Source organism: Sorex araneus, chromosome X, assembly GCF_027595985.1.
Source record: "Sorex araneus isolate mSorAra2 chromosome X, mSorAra2.pri, whole genome shotgun sequence".
Taxonomy (NCBI): domain Eukaryota; kingdom Metazoa; phylum Chordata; class Mammalia; order Eulipotyphla; family Soricidae; genus Sorex; species Sorex araneus.
Window position 1 is genome coordinate 147,550,634 of NC_073313.1, and position 19,532 is coordinate 147,570,165.

At 38.6% G+C, this 19,532-nt stretch overlaps 1 protein-coding gene across 1 annotated transcript in view; it reads right to left on the minus strand.

Annotated features, from left to right (window-relative positions):
• Window positions 1-11,202: 11,202 nt before the first annotated feature.
• Window positions 11,203-19,532, minus strand: part of MSN (moesin) — a 94,215-nt gene continuing 85,885 nt past the window's right edge. The window contains exons 9-13 of the mRNA XM_004615746.2: window positions 18,016-18,146; window positions 16,909-17,069; window positions 15,225-15,317; window positions 14,654-14,878; window positions 11,203-13,555 (exon numbers count right to left, since the gene is read on the minus strand). Coding sequence (XP_004615803.1) covers window positions 13,391-13,555; window positions 14,654-14,878; window positions 15,225-15,317; window positions 16,909-17,069; window positions 18,016-18,146 — 775 coding nt within the window. The 3' untranslated portion in view covers window positions 11,203-13,390. The remainder of the gene's footprint in view (window positions 13,556-14,653; window positions 14,879-15,224; window positions 15,318-16,908; window positions 17,070-18,015; window positions 18,147-19,532) is intronic.

A 19,532-nucleotide genomic window follows, 5' to 3' on the forward strand; every position in this document is an offset into this window, starting at 1 on the left:
AAGAGAGAGAGATTGAGAGAGAGAGAGAGAGAGAGAGAGAGAGAGAGAGAGAAGAAAAGTGCTTGCCATAGAGGTAGGCTGGGGAGACATCGGGAGGGAAACTGGGGACACTGATGTTGGGAAATGTACACTGTTGAAGGGAAGAGTGTTGGAACATTGTATGACTGAAACCCAAAATCCAATCATGAACTACTTTGTAACTGTGTATCTCAAGGTGATTCATTTTTAAATAATTAGATCAAAATGTCTAAATTTGAATTTAAAAAAATCTGCCCCCAGAAGATCTAAGAAGATCTTATGAAAAACAGATGGGAAGCATCACTTTTCCCAACTATAAACTGTACTACAAAGTGGTAGTAATTAAAGCAGCATGGTACTGTAATAAAAACAGACCCTCAAATCAATGGAATAAAGTGAAATATCCTGAGACAGACCCTAAGGAATATGATCAGTTCCTCTTCAATGAAGGCTGAAAAATAAAGTGGAGCAAGTAAAGCTTTTTCATCAAGTGGTGCTGATAAAACTTGCAAGCCATATGGAAAAAATAATTAATTCAGACCTCTTTCTAACGCTATGCACCAAAAAATCAAATGGCCTAAAGATATTGATATAAAATCTGAATACATAAGGTACAGAGAAAAATGTTGGCTAAATTCCACATTATTAAAGGTAAAGGCATCATCAAGGATGAAACACCACTGACCAAGTAAGTGGAAGCAAAGATAAATAGTGGGATTACCTTAAACTAGAAGTTTCTGCACTTCAAAGGAAACAATTATCAGAATACAAAGACAGCCAAGAAATGTGAAACATTATTTACCTAGCAGTCATCTGATTAAGGGTTAATATGCAAGATATATAAGAAACTAGTAGAAATTTACAAGAAAAACAATATACAAGCCCATCCAAATATGGGAAGAAGATATAAACAGAAACTTCCTTAAAGAATAATTTAAAATGGCCATAAATTCCATGAAAAATTTCTCTACATCACTAATTATAATGGAGATGCAAATCAAAGCAATAATGAGATATCATTTTATACCACAGAAATTGGCACATATCAAAAAGCAAAAACAGGCTGGCATGAATGCGGAGTGAAAGGGACTCTCATTCACTACTGGTGGAAATGCTGATTAGTCCAGCTTTACTGGAAAACAATATGAACATTTCTCTATAAATTAGAAATCGAAATTCCATATGATCCAGTATTACATCACATGAGAATATAATCCAGCGGCTCAAAAACACAATGTAAAAAGTTATCTGCACTCCTATGTCATTGTAGCACTATTCACAATAGCTAAAATGTGGAAAAAACTCTAGTTCCCGAGAACAGATGAGTGGATAGAAAGACTATGGTACATCTACATAACGAAACATTATGTTGCTGTTAAGAAATGGAGTCATGTAATTTTTCTTATGCATGGATAGGCCTGAAGAGTAATGTGCTGAGAAAAATCAGTCAGAGGGAGAGGGAAAAACGTAGAATGATTGTACTTATTGGCAGAATATTAAAAATACATAGTACGTTAATAATACTAAATACAGTAGAAACAAGGGCAAGGAGGGCTGGCCCAATGGTTGGAAGTCTGTCACAAAGGGGTAAGAAGAGTCCATTTAGGACAGAAAAAGAACAATGATAGGCAGAAATGATCATTGGACAAAAACTGCGTGCTGAAAGAAAGTTTATATGCATGATGCTCTTTCAAAGTAACAGTGTTGCAAACCACAGTGTCTAAAAGGAAAATGAGAGAAAGAGAATAAAAATGTCTGCCATAGAGGCAGTCTGTGGAGTATACCAGATGGTGGGAGTTAAACTGGGTACATTTGTGGCAGGAAATGTGCACTGGAAAAAGGATGGGTGTTGCAACATAGTATGACTGAAACTCAGAACTGAACAGCTTTGTAACTGTATATCTCATGATTATTCAATAAACAAACTTTTAAGAAGTCTACTGTCTTCAAAATAGTGTTTGAATATATCAAATATATCAAATTTGATATATCAAATATATTTGATATATTTGATACATCAAATATATATTTGATATAAAATTTGATATATCAAATATATCTATGAATAATTCTAACAAAATTATTAAAAGACTTTTACCCCCAAAAAACCCACAAAAATTTACAAAGATGAATAGAATATGACTTTGAAAAAGAGAAATATTCTAACTTTATGAGATAATCAGCATAGTCAAAATAATCATTCTTCCTAAATCATTAAATTATTATATAGATTCAGTGCAATTCACATCAAAATTGCCAATGACTTTCTTCAGTGACTTAGAATGGTTACTAATCATATTTATATGGAATCTTAAAACATCCTGATAGTCAAAGCTATTCCAAGAAATAAGAAATTGGGGAAGTATTGTGCTATCTGACTTGAGAAACTATATAACTATGCTATAATAATCAAACTAGCATGGTACTGTTAAAACAATTGAGAAAACAAAGATAAATCCTCCAATCTATGGGCAGCTTAACGTACAAAAAATGTGCTGGTTTTAGGAGGATTGCCCCATAGCTGGAAGACTGTTTCATGAGTGGAGGGGAGAATGCAGATGGAATAGAGAAGGGATCACTAAGAAAATGATCGCTGGAGGAACCCATTGGGATGGGAGATGCATGCCAAAAGTAGATAATAGAACAAACATGGTGACTTCTCAGTGTCTGTGTTGCAAGCCATAATGCCCAAAAGTAGAGAGAGAGTATAGGGAATATTGTAAGCCATGGAGGCGGGGGAGGGTGGGAAAGGGGGAGTATAACCAGGATATTGGTGGTGGGGAATGTGCACTGGTGGAGCGCTGGGTGTTTGATCATTGTGAGATTGTAACCCAAACATGAAAGCTTGTAACTATCTCACAGTGACTTAATAATATTTTTTAATGGGCCTCATTCCCCTGAGCCTGGAAGAGCCCCCAGTACAGAAGCATTGAGAAGGATGAACAAAGAGAGCCTGCTAAAATCTCAGGGCTGAACTGGGCTGCTAAACAAAGAAGGTCTAAAATGACTGTCTGCACTTTTAATGCACATATGCTGCCATCAGAAGCATCCATAGAGGACCTGATAGTGTCAGCATAAAACATCAAGTACGACATCATTGGATTGACTGAGACAAGATGGCATCAATCACATCACTCCATTTTCAACCCTGGAGAACAGTTCCTCAGAACATGTAGAGGCATTGGTGATGTCGGTGTCCTTGTCAACACGAACTTGGCCATGAGCATTGATTTGTTCAAATACCTAACAACCCGAATCGGACGCTTATGTTTGAATAGTTGTGGCTCATTGTTGGCAGTTTCAATCATTGTCGTCTGTGCACCAACATCCAACTACGACATAGAAGAAATTGAGAAGTTCTACATGGAGCTGGAGAAGTTCTATAAAGAAGACCACACCTTCTATAAGGTCATTGTCAGTGATTTTAATGCCAAGGTAGGATCTATATTGTCACCTGAAAAACTTCATATCAGGGTCCACGCCTTGGAATGGAACAAACAGAGTGAGAGACTGTCTGAGTTCATCATGTTGACCAATATCATCTATGGTAACTCACAGTTCTAGAAGGCTGAATCTAAATGTTGGACACAGGAGTGAACTGTCAACAGTTCCACAATGAAATAGACCACATCATATTCAATCGACAGTTTTGCCTGACTGATGTCACCATTGTCCCAAAATTTCAAATGTGATCAGACCACTGTCTCCTTTATGCGAAATTCTACTTCACGGGGTTGGGAGAAAGGGCTGCAAGTTTAAGAGAACTCTCAGAACGACCACCAACTTTGAGCTTTTTGGCACTGTTGCAACAATATGGGAAGATGCCGTATTGACAACATCAACGAGGATACAATCGGCTGGTTCAGCACCTCCATGATTGTGTGAGGAATGCTGAGAGAAAGCCAGAAAAAAAATGCCTGTCTTTGGAAACTCTCAAGCTCATTGACCAACTTGGTTTGGCATGAGCCTCAGGCAATCACAAGTTAACATTTGAGCTCACAAAGCTGTGCAGAGAAGCTATAAAGGAAGCCCTTAAAAAGAGAAGAGCCGCAGTGTTGGCGGATGTGGCAGAAGCCGGTAAAAGTATTCGCAATGCCCGTCTGTCCTTTGCCAACTATAAAACCAAGATGACTGCCCTCTGACGTCTTGATGGACCTATCACATCTTCAAGAAGGGCAATGGAAAAGGTTATCCATGACTTCTACTTGGATGTCTTCAATAGCCACATCCACCTACCCTCATACCAAATTCCGCTGGATGGATATGTCATTCCCAGTGTTCTCCTTTTCGAAATCTGACACACCATCTCATTGGTAAAGAAGCGTACTGCAACCGGTCCATACAATGTCAGACCTGACCACCTGAAGAATCTGCTGCCAGTACTCGTCAATATACTGGCTCGGCTCTTCACACACTACTTATCTGAATGTAAAGTTCCATCCCAGTGGAAAACCAGCAGAACCATCCTCTTTGTAATTGACAAAAGTACATTTACACATACTTGTCTCTCCCATTGATTTCTCTGCTTTCCTTTGAAGTTTATCCACTCATGCACCTAGGTTAGAAACCACAGCATTTTGGCTGGTCGTGTCTTCTTCCTTTCCTCTCATATCCTGCCAGTAACTTCAAAAGATTTTGTCATAAGCATTAACTCTTGAAAAGATATCTCAATTTACATCCAATCACTTCTTTTATTGTTGCATTCTCCTACCTATTCATCATTGTATTCCTAATGTGTTTTGCTGCTGCCTAATTTTATCTTTCCCAAGCACATAACTGGTTGAATCCCCTATTACTACTTATTTCAGAGAGTGGCACATACTTTTAATCTCTGTGCCTGAATCGTTTCATGTTCTAGGTTAGAATCTATTAATGTAAAAATTAAATTAATTCAGTGGGTTAAATCCATCTTTAAAATTAAAGCAAAATAGGACAGAACATTTGTAACATTGACTGGGAAGCATTATTTTTAGAATTGTAGTTTTTTAAAATTTTTTAATTTTTTTTTATTGAATCACCATTGGAAAGTTGCAAAGCTTTCAGGCTTAAGTCTCAGTTACATAATGCTCAAACACCCATCCCTTCACCAGTGCACATATTCTACCACCAAAACCACAGTAAATCCCCCTACCCCCCAGATTCCCAGCTCCCCACCCCGCCTGTGTAGCTGATAAGTTTCACTTTACTTTCTCTTTACTTTGATTACATCCACACCAAAAAATCTCACTATTATTGTTTGGGGTTTCCCCCCCAGAGTCGGACCTGCTGGAAGGAAGCATTTGATAATTTGTTTTCCATTGCTGAGAATGAAGAGATATGCGGTCATGTGGCCGCAATAGCAGCTGCGAGGTTCTGTATTTCTGTATTTTAGTAACTAAGTCCAGAGGGATTTCTGCCAGAAGTTGCATCATTGCTAGCTCGTACCTCTTTGCTACTTTATATTCCACGAGTGCAGTCTTTCTATGTCTGTCTCTTTCTTTCTGAATCATTTCACTCAACATGATACTTTACATGTTGATCCACTTATATGCAAATTTCATGACTACATGTTCCATTGTGTAGATGTACCAAAGTTTCTTTAACCAGTCATCTGTTTTTGGGCAATCCGTTTTTTTTCCAGATCGTGGCTATTGTAAACAGTGCTGCAATGAACATAGAAATGCAAATGTAATTTCTACTATACCTTTTGCCTCTCTGGGGTATATTACCAGGAGTGGTATTGCTGGGTCAAATGGGAGCTAAATTTCTAATTTTTTGAGAATCGTTCATATAGTTTTCCAAAAGGGCTGAACAAGTTGGCATTCCCACCAGCAGTGCGGAAAGAGTCCCTTTCTCTCCACATCCGCGCCAACACCGGTCACTTTCATCAGGGAGATGCAGATCAAAACAACAGTGAAATACCATCTCATACCACAGAGATGGGCCCACATCCAAAAAAATAGAATTGTAGTTTTAAGGATTAATAAAGGCTTATGTTATGTAAAGATTACATGCTAATATATCATCTGCCTATGCTGGCTAATGATAAAGACATTTTTCTATTAATTTTTATTTCGACACTGTTAGTTACAATACTGTTAATAATGGTGTTTCAGGGACTGGAGAGTTAGTACAGAGGTTAAGGTGATTGCTTTGCACATTTTGATCACCGGCACCCTAGGAGTGATCCCTTAGCATAGAACCAAGAAAAAACCCTGAGTACCTCCTCATGTGACCTAAAAGAGAATGAGATGGAAGACCTTTGGAAATGGAAAAATTATTCCAGGCACATGGCTTTGAAGAATCAACATTGTCAAAATGACTATCTTACCAAAATTGTTATTAAAATATCAATGAATAAAATAAAAGCATTTCTCATCCAAATCTACATGGCACTGTTCAAGAGTCAGTAATAAAGTTTGTATGTAATCAGAAGAGATCCAAACAGTCAAAGCCACACTGGAAAATAAGAATCTACGAGGTGTCTCTGCCTAACTTTATGTTATAAAATTGAGTACTAATCGAGCACGGTACTCAAACAATGATATACTATCTAATCAATGGGTCAGAACTGAAAACCCAACGACAAATCCCCATATATATGATCACTTAATTTTCAACAAAATAGCTAAGACTATAAAATGGAGTAAATAAAGTCTTGTCAACAAAAGATGTTGGGAAAATGAAATAACCATATATTAAAAAATAAAGCTGGACCCTTTTCTCACACCTTATACAAGTTAATTCAGAGTGTCTTAGAGACCCTGAGATCAAATGAAAAACTTTAATGTATGTTGAGAAAAATATAGGCATAACACACCAAAATTTGGATTTCAAAAGTTTCAATCAATATTAAAGATATATAAAGAATTCACAAATATCATGTATTTTAACCCCATACATGTTCTTTATCTCTCTGGTACTCTGTCTGAACAAAAGAATTGCTAGTCTATAATTGACTCTATAACAGTGACTCTGTTCATGTGATCCATAAAACACTAGCAACTATGGAAATAAAGAAATGTTTTACTTCAGACATACTGAATCAGATTTTAGAGGTGAAGTATAATAATTTGTCTAAAGAAGCTCACAAAGTGATTCTGATACACAGCAAAATTGCTTTTTATTTAGTCACCTTGAATTACGAAGTTATTCATGATTGCATTTCAGGAACACAGTTTCAATACCACTTCCTTCACCAGTGTCCACTTCCCTGCACCAATGCCCCTTCCCATCCCCATTTACCTCCTGTCCATATCTGTGAGAGGCACCTTATAAAATACAGCTTTTTTACCGAAGTTTACAGTACTATTATCAGTACTATTACCAAGAAATGTCATGCATAACAATTTTCTATCTTTCAGCTTCACCTCTTCTTCCTCATTGGTCCCTCTGCAATCATTGTAGCTTCTTTTCCGTCCTCTCTCCGCACCCCCACCCTAAAGATACACAGTAAAATTTGAGAACTATTGTTCTAGATATTTGCAACAGAAAGTCTCACATTTTCATAACCATCATGTAAAGAAAAATATTTTCAAGACTCCAAGTTTCCTTATATTCCTTCCTAGTTATTTTTACACACTCCAGCTCCAGGTAGCTGATGCCCACAGTTCAACTTTATATAAATGAAATTATACACTATGGGTACTTTTTGTGTCACTTGTCCTTTTTAGTACAACTTAGTGCCTATGCACCTATAGTTATATTAATCAACAATTTATTTCTATTGTTACATAATATATACTATGTGAATGCACTATTTTTGTTCATTTTCAAGTTTGGGTTGTGTGGGTCGCAACCCCATAAGGTGTTATGTAATTCAACTTGGAAAACACACATACAGACACACACACAACTGACAATAGTAAAATGTTTTGGGTAGAAATCAACCAAAACATCCACTGTGTAACAGATCAAAGGTGTTTCTGGAAGTGCTTTCCTATGTTGCATTTATTGGGCAAAAAAGGTCATGCCCAAAAACAAAGAAACAAAGAGCGGGCTAACTGCTTCTTAGTAGGAAGATTGCCTCTGTGGCAGAAGAGTTTAGGGGAGGGACCACTAGACAAAAATAGAGGGAAGTGGTTACTCTGGACGAGATTGGGTGCTGAAAGAAGGTAAGGTGATATGCGTGATACCATATCAATAACAGAATTGTAAACCAATTGTGTAAACCAAGCCTGTAAACCAAGCCTAAAGGAAAAAAAGGGAAAAATAATGGCCTGCCATAGAGGCAGACTAGGGGGAAAGGAGGAAAACTGGTGAAGTTGGTGGAAGAAAGAAGACATTGGTGAAAGAAATAGGTGTTGCAACATTGTACACTTATAACTCAGTCATGAATAACTTTGAAACTGTGTGATTCTCAGTAGTTCAATGAAATATTTTTAAAGAGAGGCATATATGGAGAACCTCTGCTCTATTTATGGATATTTATATTGCTTTCAAAATACAGATATAATAAATAGTATTTATTGTGCCTTAAATATACCTGAAAAACAAAATTCTCACAGCGGTTGGGCTTTCGCCTTTCACGAGGCCGACCCGTGTTCGATTCCTCCGCCCCTCTTGGTAGCTTGCCGGGTAGAGAGCCCAGCAAGCTACCGAGAGCATCGTGCCCACGCGGCAGAGCCTGGCAAGCTACCCGTGCGTATTGGATATGCCAAAAACAGTAACAATAAGTCTCTCAATGAGAGACGTTACTGGTGCACGCTCGAACAAATCGATGAGCAATGGGATGACAGTGACAGTGACATTATTGATTTGCATGAAGTTATAAGAAATGTGATTCCATGTCTCCAAAAGGTACTATCTTACAAACTACAATACAGTATCACAACCCAGATATTGACATCGATGTAATTAAGAGTAGCACCACAACAGTACTTCATGTTGCTCTTAGTCGTATCTACTTCTTTTATTTATTTATTTATTTACTTACTTACTTATTTACTTATTTATTTATTTATTTATGATGTATCACTGTGAAGTACTGTTACAGACTTACAAACTTTTGTACTTATGTTTCAGTCATACAGTGATCGAGTATCTCCTTCTTGACTTTTATATTCCTTTTTTAACTACTGGGAACATGTTCTGGTCTCTATCATTTTATGCGGTGATAATTTAGAAAGTAATTCAGACAATGCCTTATGATTCTAGAGGTTAGATATAATTCAAAAAAACAGAGTAACTGAGTCTAAATCAAGATGGGTAGCAGGGATGTGTTCTTTCTTGTGGTTCATGGGGAGAATTTTTTGCCTTTTCCTGTTGTAGGGAACACCTGCATTTCTTGGCTTGAACACTTCTTCATGTTTCAAACCAGCAGCTTTGATCTTTAACTCTCTCTGACTCTGAGTCTCTTCCATTCTTTTCACTTACTTTTTGAGTGCCTGGAGTTGAACCCAGGACACAAGTGCTCCACTGATGATATCCTTTCTCATTTAAGGACACTTGTGAATGTATTGCACCCATCTGGATAATGCAGAATTATGTATTTATCTTAAAATCCTTATTTCATCTTAAAATCCAATCAGATTAGAACATGGACATCTTTGGGGGTCATTCTCCTGACTATTACATCTACACTCTTGCAGAGAAGAAGTGTACCTGACTTTCTCTTAAATAATTATTTACCCACACAGCACATAAATTCTGGTTGAAGTTGGTGGGTATGTAAACCATTTTTATTATCCAAGGCAGCAACATTTGGAACTATCTTAAGGAAAATTCCAAAAGTCTCTTCCTATGCTGATCACCTGAAATTCTAATTTCTACCTTAAAATTAAAACTGTGCAAATATCTTTTCACTCCATACATGTTTGCTTTCCCCAGAACCCTCGTAGAAATTATAAAGAGAAGATATAATGTATCATAGGCTATAAACTAGATAACCTGTGTTCATGCTGAGTATACTATTTCTCACTTCTATATTTAGAAACATTAATTGATCTTGCTGGGCCTCCATTTATATATTATAAAATAGTATAAAATGTGAAGTCTTTTGAGCAGTGATTAGCAAATTTATTTGCACTTTGGAACATTAAAGTTACTGATGCTAGTTTTACACTACCAGAGATTATAATGATCTGACAATGTGATATTAGCTTTGGAATCTTTAAAATTCTAATGTGTAGGAGCTGCAGAAATAGTACTGGAAGTGGAACATTTGCTTTGCACTCTGACCACCCGGGTTTGATCCCCAGCATGCAAAGTGTTTTCCTAAATCCAGGAGTGATCCTTGAGTAGAGAGTCAGGAGTAAGCCCTGAGCGCAGCTGCATGTAATCCCAAAACAAAAACAAACATACAAAAACATCCAAAATTCAAACATTCCAATGTGCAGACAAATTTTGGAGCCAGAGTCTGAAAAATATGTAAGAATTTAAAATTCATGCAATACATATCTCAGAGAGTCCGGCAAGCTACCGAGAGTATCGAGCCTGAGCGGAAGAGCCTGGCAAGCTACCCGTGCGTATTGGATATGCCAAAAATAGTAACAATAAGTCTCTCAATGAGAGACGTTACTGGTGCCTGCTCGAACAAAATGATGAGCAACAGGATGACAGTGATTACATATCTTAAGTTTCCTTGTAAAAATTGGGTCTCCAATGAGTGCTAGAGTTTGCCAGGTTGAAGATAGTTGGGAAGTTTTTCTTGATCTATTTTTCTCATCTGTACTATGGGGAAAATTGTATCTAGATTACAAAGGTGACATTTTCTAACCATAAATGACTGCCCAACAATTTTCACACATTTATGCATATTCTATACTCACCACATGACATTCCTTACCACCTTTTGCAACAAGTGATTTCTGATCTTCATTTGCTCTGCAATAAGTGACAGAGAGGCAGGCCAGGGCCAGACAACTCCAAAATTCCGGAAATATAAACCATTAAGTATCACTAAAGCCCCAGTGCCAAGTGAATCCAGGAGCATCATATAGTCAGTACATGCAGGGTTCATATTATATTGGAATGTTGACCTGGAGCTATGGAAATTATATAGGCCCCTGGGCAGTTACTCTTCTTTTTTGAGAGCATTATCTTATCTTTAAAAATGAGGTCAGTCATATCTATTCTCCATAGAACTGAGGTGAAAATAAAATAAGACCATAGATCAGAGGGTGATTTATAGAGCGTAAGTTATAGTTATGTATTCCTTTACAGCCCACTACTAATGCCACACAAAATATATCATCACAATAAAGTCTTCCTAAATTTTATTGGCACTGAAATATAACAAGGGTTGAACATAAACCCCTCCCAAATCAATGTTAACCCTCCCCCCTAAAATACACAAAAAATCTGAATATAAAATCTATTATTTCTACCCAGCCTCCCTGGGATTGGGAATTGCCCTTAAAGCAGCTAAATTGCCCCCAAACTCCAGGCTTCATTTTAGTCAATATGGGGCATGTCATCAAGGAAATATCAATATAATTCACAACAAAGCATATAGGACTCCCAAAAGCCAGCCAATGGATTCTGAAATCAAAACACTACTTGGAAGGATAGTATGGCCCTCAGGAGGAGAATGGATTTTAGGGACAATAAACTAGTAAATAGCAATAAAACCAAATACCTAGTGCTTTAGGAATAGATTGCATGATCTATCATAACAGGAGATATCATTAATATGGAAAGTGTCTTACATGAATGCTTTAGGCAAAGTATTCTTTTATAATATACATATGGTAAGGCCAAAATGATCCTTTCCCCCAAGAGTTAATCCAAGGGTTCAAGTAGCAAGAAATGCAGAGGTCAATAAAGAGTTAGATAGCACTATATATGTAATACTGGTAGAAAGAAATAGAGCACACATGAGACAGAGATGAAAGAGGCTATATGTGAGTTTAGGGCAAGTTTTGGTAATACTGTATTGTAGCCCAAGCTACAATACCCAACAGTTCTCTGGTTAATAGTTCCCAGGGAAAGACAAGTTAAACAGCAAGGCCTGGTTTTAAAGATTTCTCATACAGAGAAAGGATTCAGTCACCACCTTGTATGGAATGGCAGCAGTGATCTATCACTGTCACTGTATCACTGTCATCCCACTGTTCATCGATTTGCTCGAGCGGGCACCAGTAATGTCTCCATTCATCCTAGCCCTGAGACTTTAGCAGGCTCTCTTTACACGTCCTTCCCAGTGGTGCCACCTGAAGGCTATTTCAGGGTCAGGGGAATGAGACCTATCATTTTTACTGTTATTGGCGTATCAAATACGCCATGGGAAGCTTGCCAGGCTCTGCCATGCAGGCAAGATACTCTCGGTAGCTTGCCAGGTTCTCCGAGAGGGAGAACTAGACAATAGCAATGATCTATAAAGCACTTAAAGGGTTTAAGAAAATATGGGATATAAGTCATCGGATTCTCACTACACTTAGCTTCTTCAACCCACTCACCAAAATAATCAAGGGATATCACGTAACTCAATAAGAACTGTTGCCCAAATATCTCTAACTGGAGAAGTGACCTGGGACACTTGGCAGTAAAAATAAAATACCAAAATAAAATGTGAATATTTCATCCCTTAGGCAAGTATCCTGAACATGGCTGGTTGAATTTTAAAGTAAGCATCTATTTTAACCCAAGGGAATTTGAGGACTGGAATAAAAGGAGCAAATCCTAAAAAGAGGGGAGAGATCCAGAAGAGAGTCCTACATACAGACAACACTTGAAACAGTCCTAGTTTCCCATTAGGCATTAAGGCAGGATCTTTAATCCAGCTTTGGATAAACAGAAGGATCATTACCTTCTAGGATGTTGGTGAAAACACAAAAGGAACTGTCTCCTTCATCTTAATATGGAGAAAAACCTAGTCCCTAAAAATCAGGGACATGGATTATTTTAACTGAGTTATTAACAGGACCAATTCAGGATGTGGAATCACTGAATATCTATTTAGTCATCAATTATACAAGTAACTGTAATATGAATAAACACTGGGAACCTTAATCCTAGGACAGTTGACATCCTAAAGCACATATGCAAGATGCTATCTCTTTCTTCAAACTCTATGATGATCTAATTCTCAAATCAAAAAACCCTAAACATGATTGCAGTGAGAAGTAACGTAGAGGGATTAATTAACTTCATATTATGCTCCTGCAGAACAAGATTAGATATGTGTTTCCCGAATCAAGTGGGAAGTGCCTTTGAGTTGGAGAAGTGGTATCTTGTAAGAAACTAAAAAAGGGAGTTCCATTGTCACTAAAGTAGGGTTAACTCTCTACCTGGAAAAGTAAGTGAGGGCTGAGGGCTGGGTTTGGGTCCATGACTGCACTGAATGCTGGGCATGACTCCAGAACTTTAGTGGTTACAGCACAGTGATAGGCAAGAGTATAGGAGTGTGAAGGCAAGAGACAGGGGGGTGCTGTTCCTAGAGGCTGAGTGCCCTTTACATGGATTCAAATTCATCAATGCGCTGCTTGGTGTTGCCCTGTCGAATCTGACGTAGGGTCTTATATTTATCTCGACCCAGTCGCATGTTCTCAGCATGAATCATGTCGTTGGCAGTCTTCTTGGACTCATCACGGGCATTGGCCAGCTCTGAAGTCAGGGCCTGTGAAGGTGCAAGCGGATGAAGAGTTAATGGCTTTATCTCATTCTACCATTCTATACCTCGTACTCTCCCTTACCTCTTTCTACATACATACATTCACATACACACATTTCATTTTCTGTCCTGGAATATTTTATTTTATTTATTTTTTAAATTTTATTGAATCACCATGAGATAGTTACAAACTATGATGTTTGGGTTACAACCACACAATGATCAAAAACCCATCCCTCCACCAGTGCACATTCCCCACCACCAATATCCCAGGTGTACCCCCCTTTCCCACCTTCTCCCTGCCTCCATGGCAGACAAGATTCCCCAAACTCTCTCTCTACTTTTGGGTATTATGGCTTGCAACACAGACACTGAGAGGTCATCATGTTTGGTCCATTATCTACTTTTGGTACACGTCTCCAATGCCAACTGATTCCTCCAGATATCATTTTCTTAGTGATCCCTTCTCTATTCCATCTGCCTTCTCCCTTCCACTCATGAAGCAAGCTTCCAGCTATGGGGCAATCCTCGTGGCCCTTGTGTCCACTGTCCTTGGGTGTCAGCCTCATGTGATGTTATTCTACACTCCACAAATGAGTGTAGTCCTTCTATGCCTGGCCCTCTCTTTCTGACTCATTTCACTTAGCATGATACTCTCCATATCTATCTATTTATATGCAAATTTCATGACTTTATCTCTCCTAACAGCTGCATAGCATTCCATTGTGTCGATGTACCAAAGTTTCTTTACACACATTTTTGTGAGTCATTTTCAGACCTTTTAGGACTGTAGTGGGGTAAGAATGAAATAAAAACACAGGCTTTGACAGCTAATTGATAATAGGTATTCTCTGAAAGTGGGGTAATATGCCAAAATTCAAGTAGGAATTATGTTTGCTAAATATTTCCTAAATATAAGAGATGACCCTTGATCTGATTATTAAAAGAGTGGTGTTTACCCTTAAACCTTTTCTTTGAGAAAGGTGCAGGTTCCTATACAGCTCTAAGACAGACTCTTCTACCTACAGCCTTACTATGATCTAGAGGGAAAGTTATTAAGTTAATGTACAAGTATTCTCAAGCACATTGGTCCTAGCTAAATACCTTCAAGTGCTTCTGCACACGCTCGTTTTTCTCTGCTTCAGTGGTACGTTCCTCCTCACTGCGATCCTTGGCCATGGCATCAGCCCGCAGATCAGCACTGGCTTCTGCTCCATTCTCATCTTGTCCATCCTGTTCATTCTCAGAAGGCTCTGCTACATGAGGAGTACTCATGGCAGACTTCAATTCAGCACGAGTCTTCTCCAAGTCCTGTTGTACCATCTGAGCCTGTCAAGTAAAAAGAGAAGAAAAAGAACTGGAAGTCAGACCAAGCTAACTTGTGGTTAAGCTACTTGGGCCTAAAAGGGCCCAGAAAGAGCTTGGTAGGCAAAATTGCTTCATCTTTCTTATCCTAAATTTCCTCTGCTGTACAACAGAAACAACTGTACAATTTTTTCTGGGGATACTGAATTCTGCTAAGTATTGAAAGAAGTCTTTAGCTTTTTCTCCCATATTGCTCACTCAGAAATGGACAAAAGTTGGAGGGAATTACAATAAAAGAATCTAAAAAACTGGATCATATACAAGTAGCACCCCCTTCCTACAGTACTTTACTCTGGATAATGTATCTTACCTTCTGCTGCCATTCCACTGCCTCACTCTCCTTCTTCTGTCGAGCCATCTCCAGCTGGGAAATTCGTGCTGTAAGCTCTGCCATTTCTATAGCCTATGGGTAAATTGAATACTTCTGAGAATTATGCATTCAGATCCTTGGGCCCTAGGTGTCCTCAATGTTAGTTCCTTGAGAAACTAGCATCGGACCTACCACTCTCTTTTTGCATATACCTTCATAATTTCCAGATGTCCACTTCTATTCTTAAATCTACTAGAGATATTTATTAACTCTAAACCATTTGCTTATAAGAGCTCCCAAACTAGACCATACACCTTCTAATGAAAAGGCATATCATCTTTTTTTTCTTTCTTCTCTTTCTAATCCTTTTCCTCCCTCTGCCCTACTACACCTCCTTCTCTCTTCTGGTACCCTTCCTGTCTCTCTATGTTTTGACCAGTGCACACTTAAGATCTGTGTAAAACATTGGAACTCATCATGTCATTGCCCATAGTGGCAAACCCTTGCCTTATCATCCTAGAATACTCAGGAATCTACTAAGACTCTTTCCATGGATAAGCATATATTTAAATATCACAACATGAGTTTTCTCCCTAAGAATTAGATCTTAGTCCCTGTACCTCCACTCTAAATAATATAAGGTAAGATACTATGTCAAGGAATTTGAACCACAGAAGTTGAGAATCCTTTAAAATTGTGATGGATGAGAAAATAAAACAATGACATTGTAAGCAAATCCTAAGATTCTGCCAACAGAACTGAGTATCAAGCAAGGTAAATAACAAATGAGAAAGGATGATGAAAAGGATGTTGGTAGAAACATATTGGCACTCTGGTGGTGGATGTGATAAAGTAACATAATGCCTAAGATGCAAATATTAATACTATCATGAATCATAATACATCATTTTTAAAAAAGAAAACTGTACTGATAATATGCACGCTCAGTCCCCCTTCCCTGAAAAAATTGCATACACACAGCTTCTACATTATTTTAAGAAGTATGCCCTTCAATGAGAGGTAGAAATGGGTCCTCAACCTTACTTGGTCATGAGATGACCACTAGTAGGACTTGTAAAGTTCTTATCTGGGCATATTATCTTGAGTTAATATAATCTATAAATTACTAAGTTAATCTCATAAGGTTAATGGAAAGAACAAATAAGTGAGGCAAGGAAAAAGGTTGTTAGGATAGCTTTTAACACACAATAGGTAGAAAATCAAATGTGAATCTCTTCTTTTCTTTTTCCCTTTCCTTTATCTGATCCTAAGTTCAGACCAGTAAAGGCTAGAAATGTGGAATAAAGGTAAGAGTGAGGGTGCCCGAGAGAGAATGCAAAGCTTATGGCAATTTCCTTGCACATAGCTGACCCCAGTTCATCCCTGGAATTGCAGGTGCCCCAAGCACCATCAGGAGGACCCCAGAGCCCATAGTAATCCCTGGAACAGCCAGGTATGACCCCACATACCCCAAATGTAAGAGTTAGGGAAGACTTTGCAGTTTCTAGACCACACCAGTGACTTTTCAGATTGTTTTGTACAGAGGCCTGTACTGGATCCTGCTAGAAGGAGCCAGTCTGGTGGTAAGTGGTAGCTATGAAAATGTAGGCAAAAGAAGAGAAAAACCCAAGACCCACGATCTCAGCCAAATTCAGTTGTATAAATTCAGAATTTATAGCTTTACCAGCTGTTCCTGGGTCTTCTTTTGGTCTCGGGAGGCCTTCAACAGGGCCTCCTTGGCCTCTTCAGCTTCTTGACGCTCCTTGGCCAGTTTTTCAGCTTCACTCTTGGCACGTTTCTGCTCCTGTTCAAGTTCAAGAGATCTGCGGGTCTGTTCCTCCAGTTCTGAGATGAAAGGGCAAAGGGAGGCAAAAAAGTACAGATATGAAAAAAACACTAAACTGAGATTGGAGAGATAGTACAGCAGCTAAGTTGCTTGCCTTGCATGTGGTGCAACCGGGTTTGATCCCCAGCATCCCATATGGTCCGCCAAACACCACAAGGAGTGATTCCTGAGTTCAGAGCCAGAAATAATCCCTCAATACCACTGCTTGTGAGCCCCCCAAAAAAGAAAAACCACTAAACTTCCTTTCTGGAAATGTTTGTCCTGGGGCACTCCTGACAGGAAGCTCTTTGAATTCTTTTTGTTCTATTCTTCATCGATTCTGTACCACAGATAGGTTATATGACCCAAATCTACAACTGAGGCACAAAGATCTCCAACTCAGAGTCAGACGTTGGGGGAAGCCTAAACATCAAAATTACTTCAAGCTTGTGCTAAGTGAAATTAGTCAGAAAGAGAAGGACAGACATAGAATGACTGCAGTTATTTGTGAAATATAAAGTAGCATAATATGAGACTAACACCTAACGACAGTAGAGATAAGGTCGAGGAGGATCACGCCATGGTTTGGAAGCTGGACCCAGGTGCTGGGGAAAAAGGCAGTTGGGATGTAGAAGGAACCAGCAAGTAAATGATGATTGGAGGGATCGCCTGGAATGGGAGATGTGTGCTGAAAGTAGACTAAGGAACAAACATGATGACCTGTATCTGTATTGCAAATTATAATGCCCCAAATTAGAGACAGAGTAAGAAGAATTAAACCTGTCACAGAAGCAGGGCATGGGTGGGGTGGGGGTGGCGGGTTGGACACTGGGAATGATGGTGGAGGAAAATGTGCACTGGTGGAGGGATGGGTGCTAGAGCATTGTGTGACTGAAACATGCAAGTTTTTAACTGTATCTCACGGTGATCCAATAAAACTTCTTAAAATGTTATCCCAAGCCTTACCTTGCTGAGCTTTTTTAGTCTGTTCCTCAATCTGCTTTAACTTTTCCATTAGTTCCTCCTTTTCCCGTTCAATCTTCTCCTTCTCCTTTTCTGCCAGCTCACGTTTCTTCTTCTCATTTTCCAGCAGGGCACTGTTCCAGGAGAAAGAAGGAATGAAACAGGATAACAAGACCACATAAAAACCTTAAGATACCCAAGTTTTCATGGTCCGGGAAACTCAACCTACACCCATTCAATACACTTCAGGCTTGAAATTTGGAGCCATCCATGTTTATCTCTATATAATAGCCCTCTAGAGGCTCAGGGTCCTGGCAATTGTTACAAAGTCAAGAGCTCCAGCCAGGAAGTAAGCAGTGAACCATAGAAGTGACCTTAACTATGTCACCACTTGGCTTTTGTTTCTCGGTATCCTTATCTATCAAATACCCCATAAGTCTTACACTGCTTGCCCCTGAAATTATAGGTAAATTAGTTTTAGCTCTGTGCTGGGATACTGTACTTCATATCTGGCAATCTCTATGGTTAAGGCATTAAGTTAGGCACTGACACTGCCTGCCTTCTGAATGGTATTTTTTACACTAGAATTTGTTGTAAATCTAAGACTTGCTTCCTCTTAAAAGAAACCCTCTTGGGGCCAGGGCAATAGTACGTTGGGTAGGGTATTGCAGGTAGGGCATCTGCCTTGCATGTGGACGACCCAGGTTTGATTCCTATCACCCCCTACGGTCCCCTAGCATGCCAGTAGTAATACCTGAGCACAGAGCCAGAAGTGAACTCCAAGATGAAGAGCAGAAAATCTTCACACATGGCATAATATGGAAAAAGGCCTCAAATAAATGAACAGCTGACAATAGAATGTTGTGATGAACTCAAGAGAAATAACATAAGAATTATCAAGGGCCCAGAGGGTCAGGAAGGCAACCCTGGTGAAGAAGCAACAGTCAAAGATATTACTAAGAAGTTCCCAGAGCTGAAAAGTGGATGCACCCTGATCTAAGAGAAATGAACAGTACCAGATAAAAGGTATCCAAACAAAATGCTCCTAAAAATATACTAATTAGAATAATGAAAGCTATAGAGAGAGAATACTGAAAGCAGCAAGATCAAAGAAGGAAATTATATACAAATGAGTATTGAAGTATTCTTAAGATTTACTGCAGATTTATCACATGAAAACCTCCAGCCTGAAGACAGTGGGAGGATATAGTGAAAAAACTCAATGTGAAATTAATGAAATTAATGCCCCTCTAAGAATACCTTACCCAGCTAAACTCTTATTCAGAGTTGAAGAAACAATACACAGTTTCACAGATCAACAAAAACTCAGGAACTTCATAGTATTGAAGCCATCTTTACAAGAAGGACTAAAGTGGCTACATTAATACAAACATGCCAAATACCTGCATAAAGAGGGCATAGAACTTCAAAATTACTTCGCTCTATGTCAATGGACTAAATGCACAAACTAAATACCACAGAGTGGCAAGAAGCATTAGATAATTGAAATTAATTTCTGC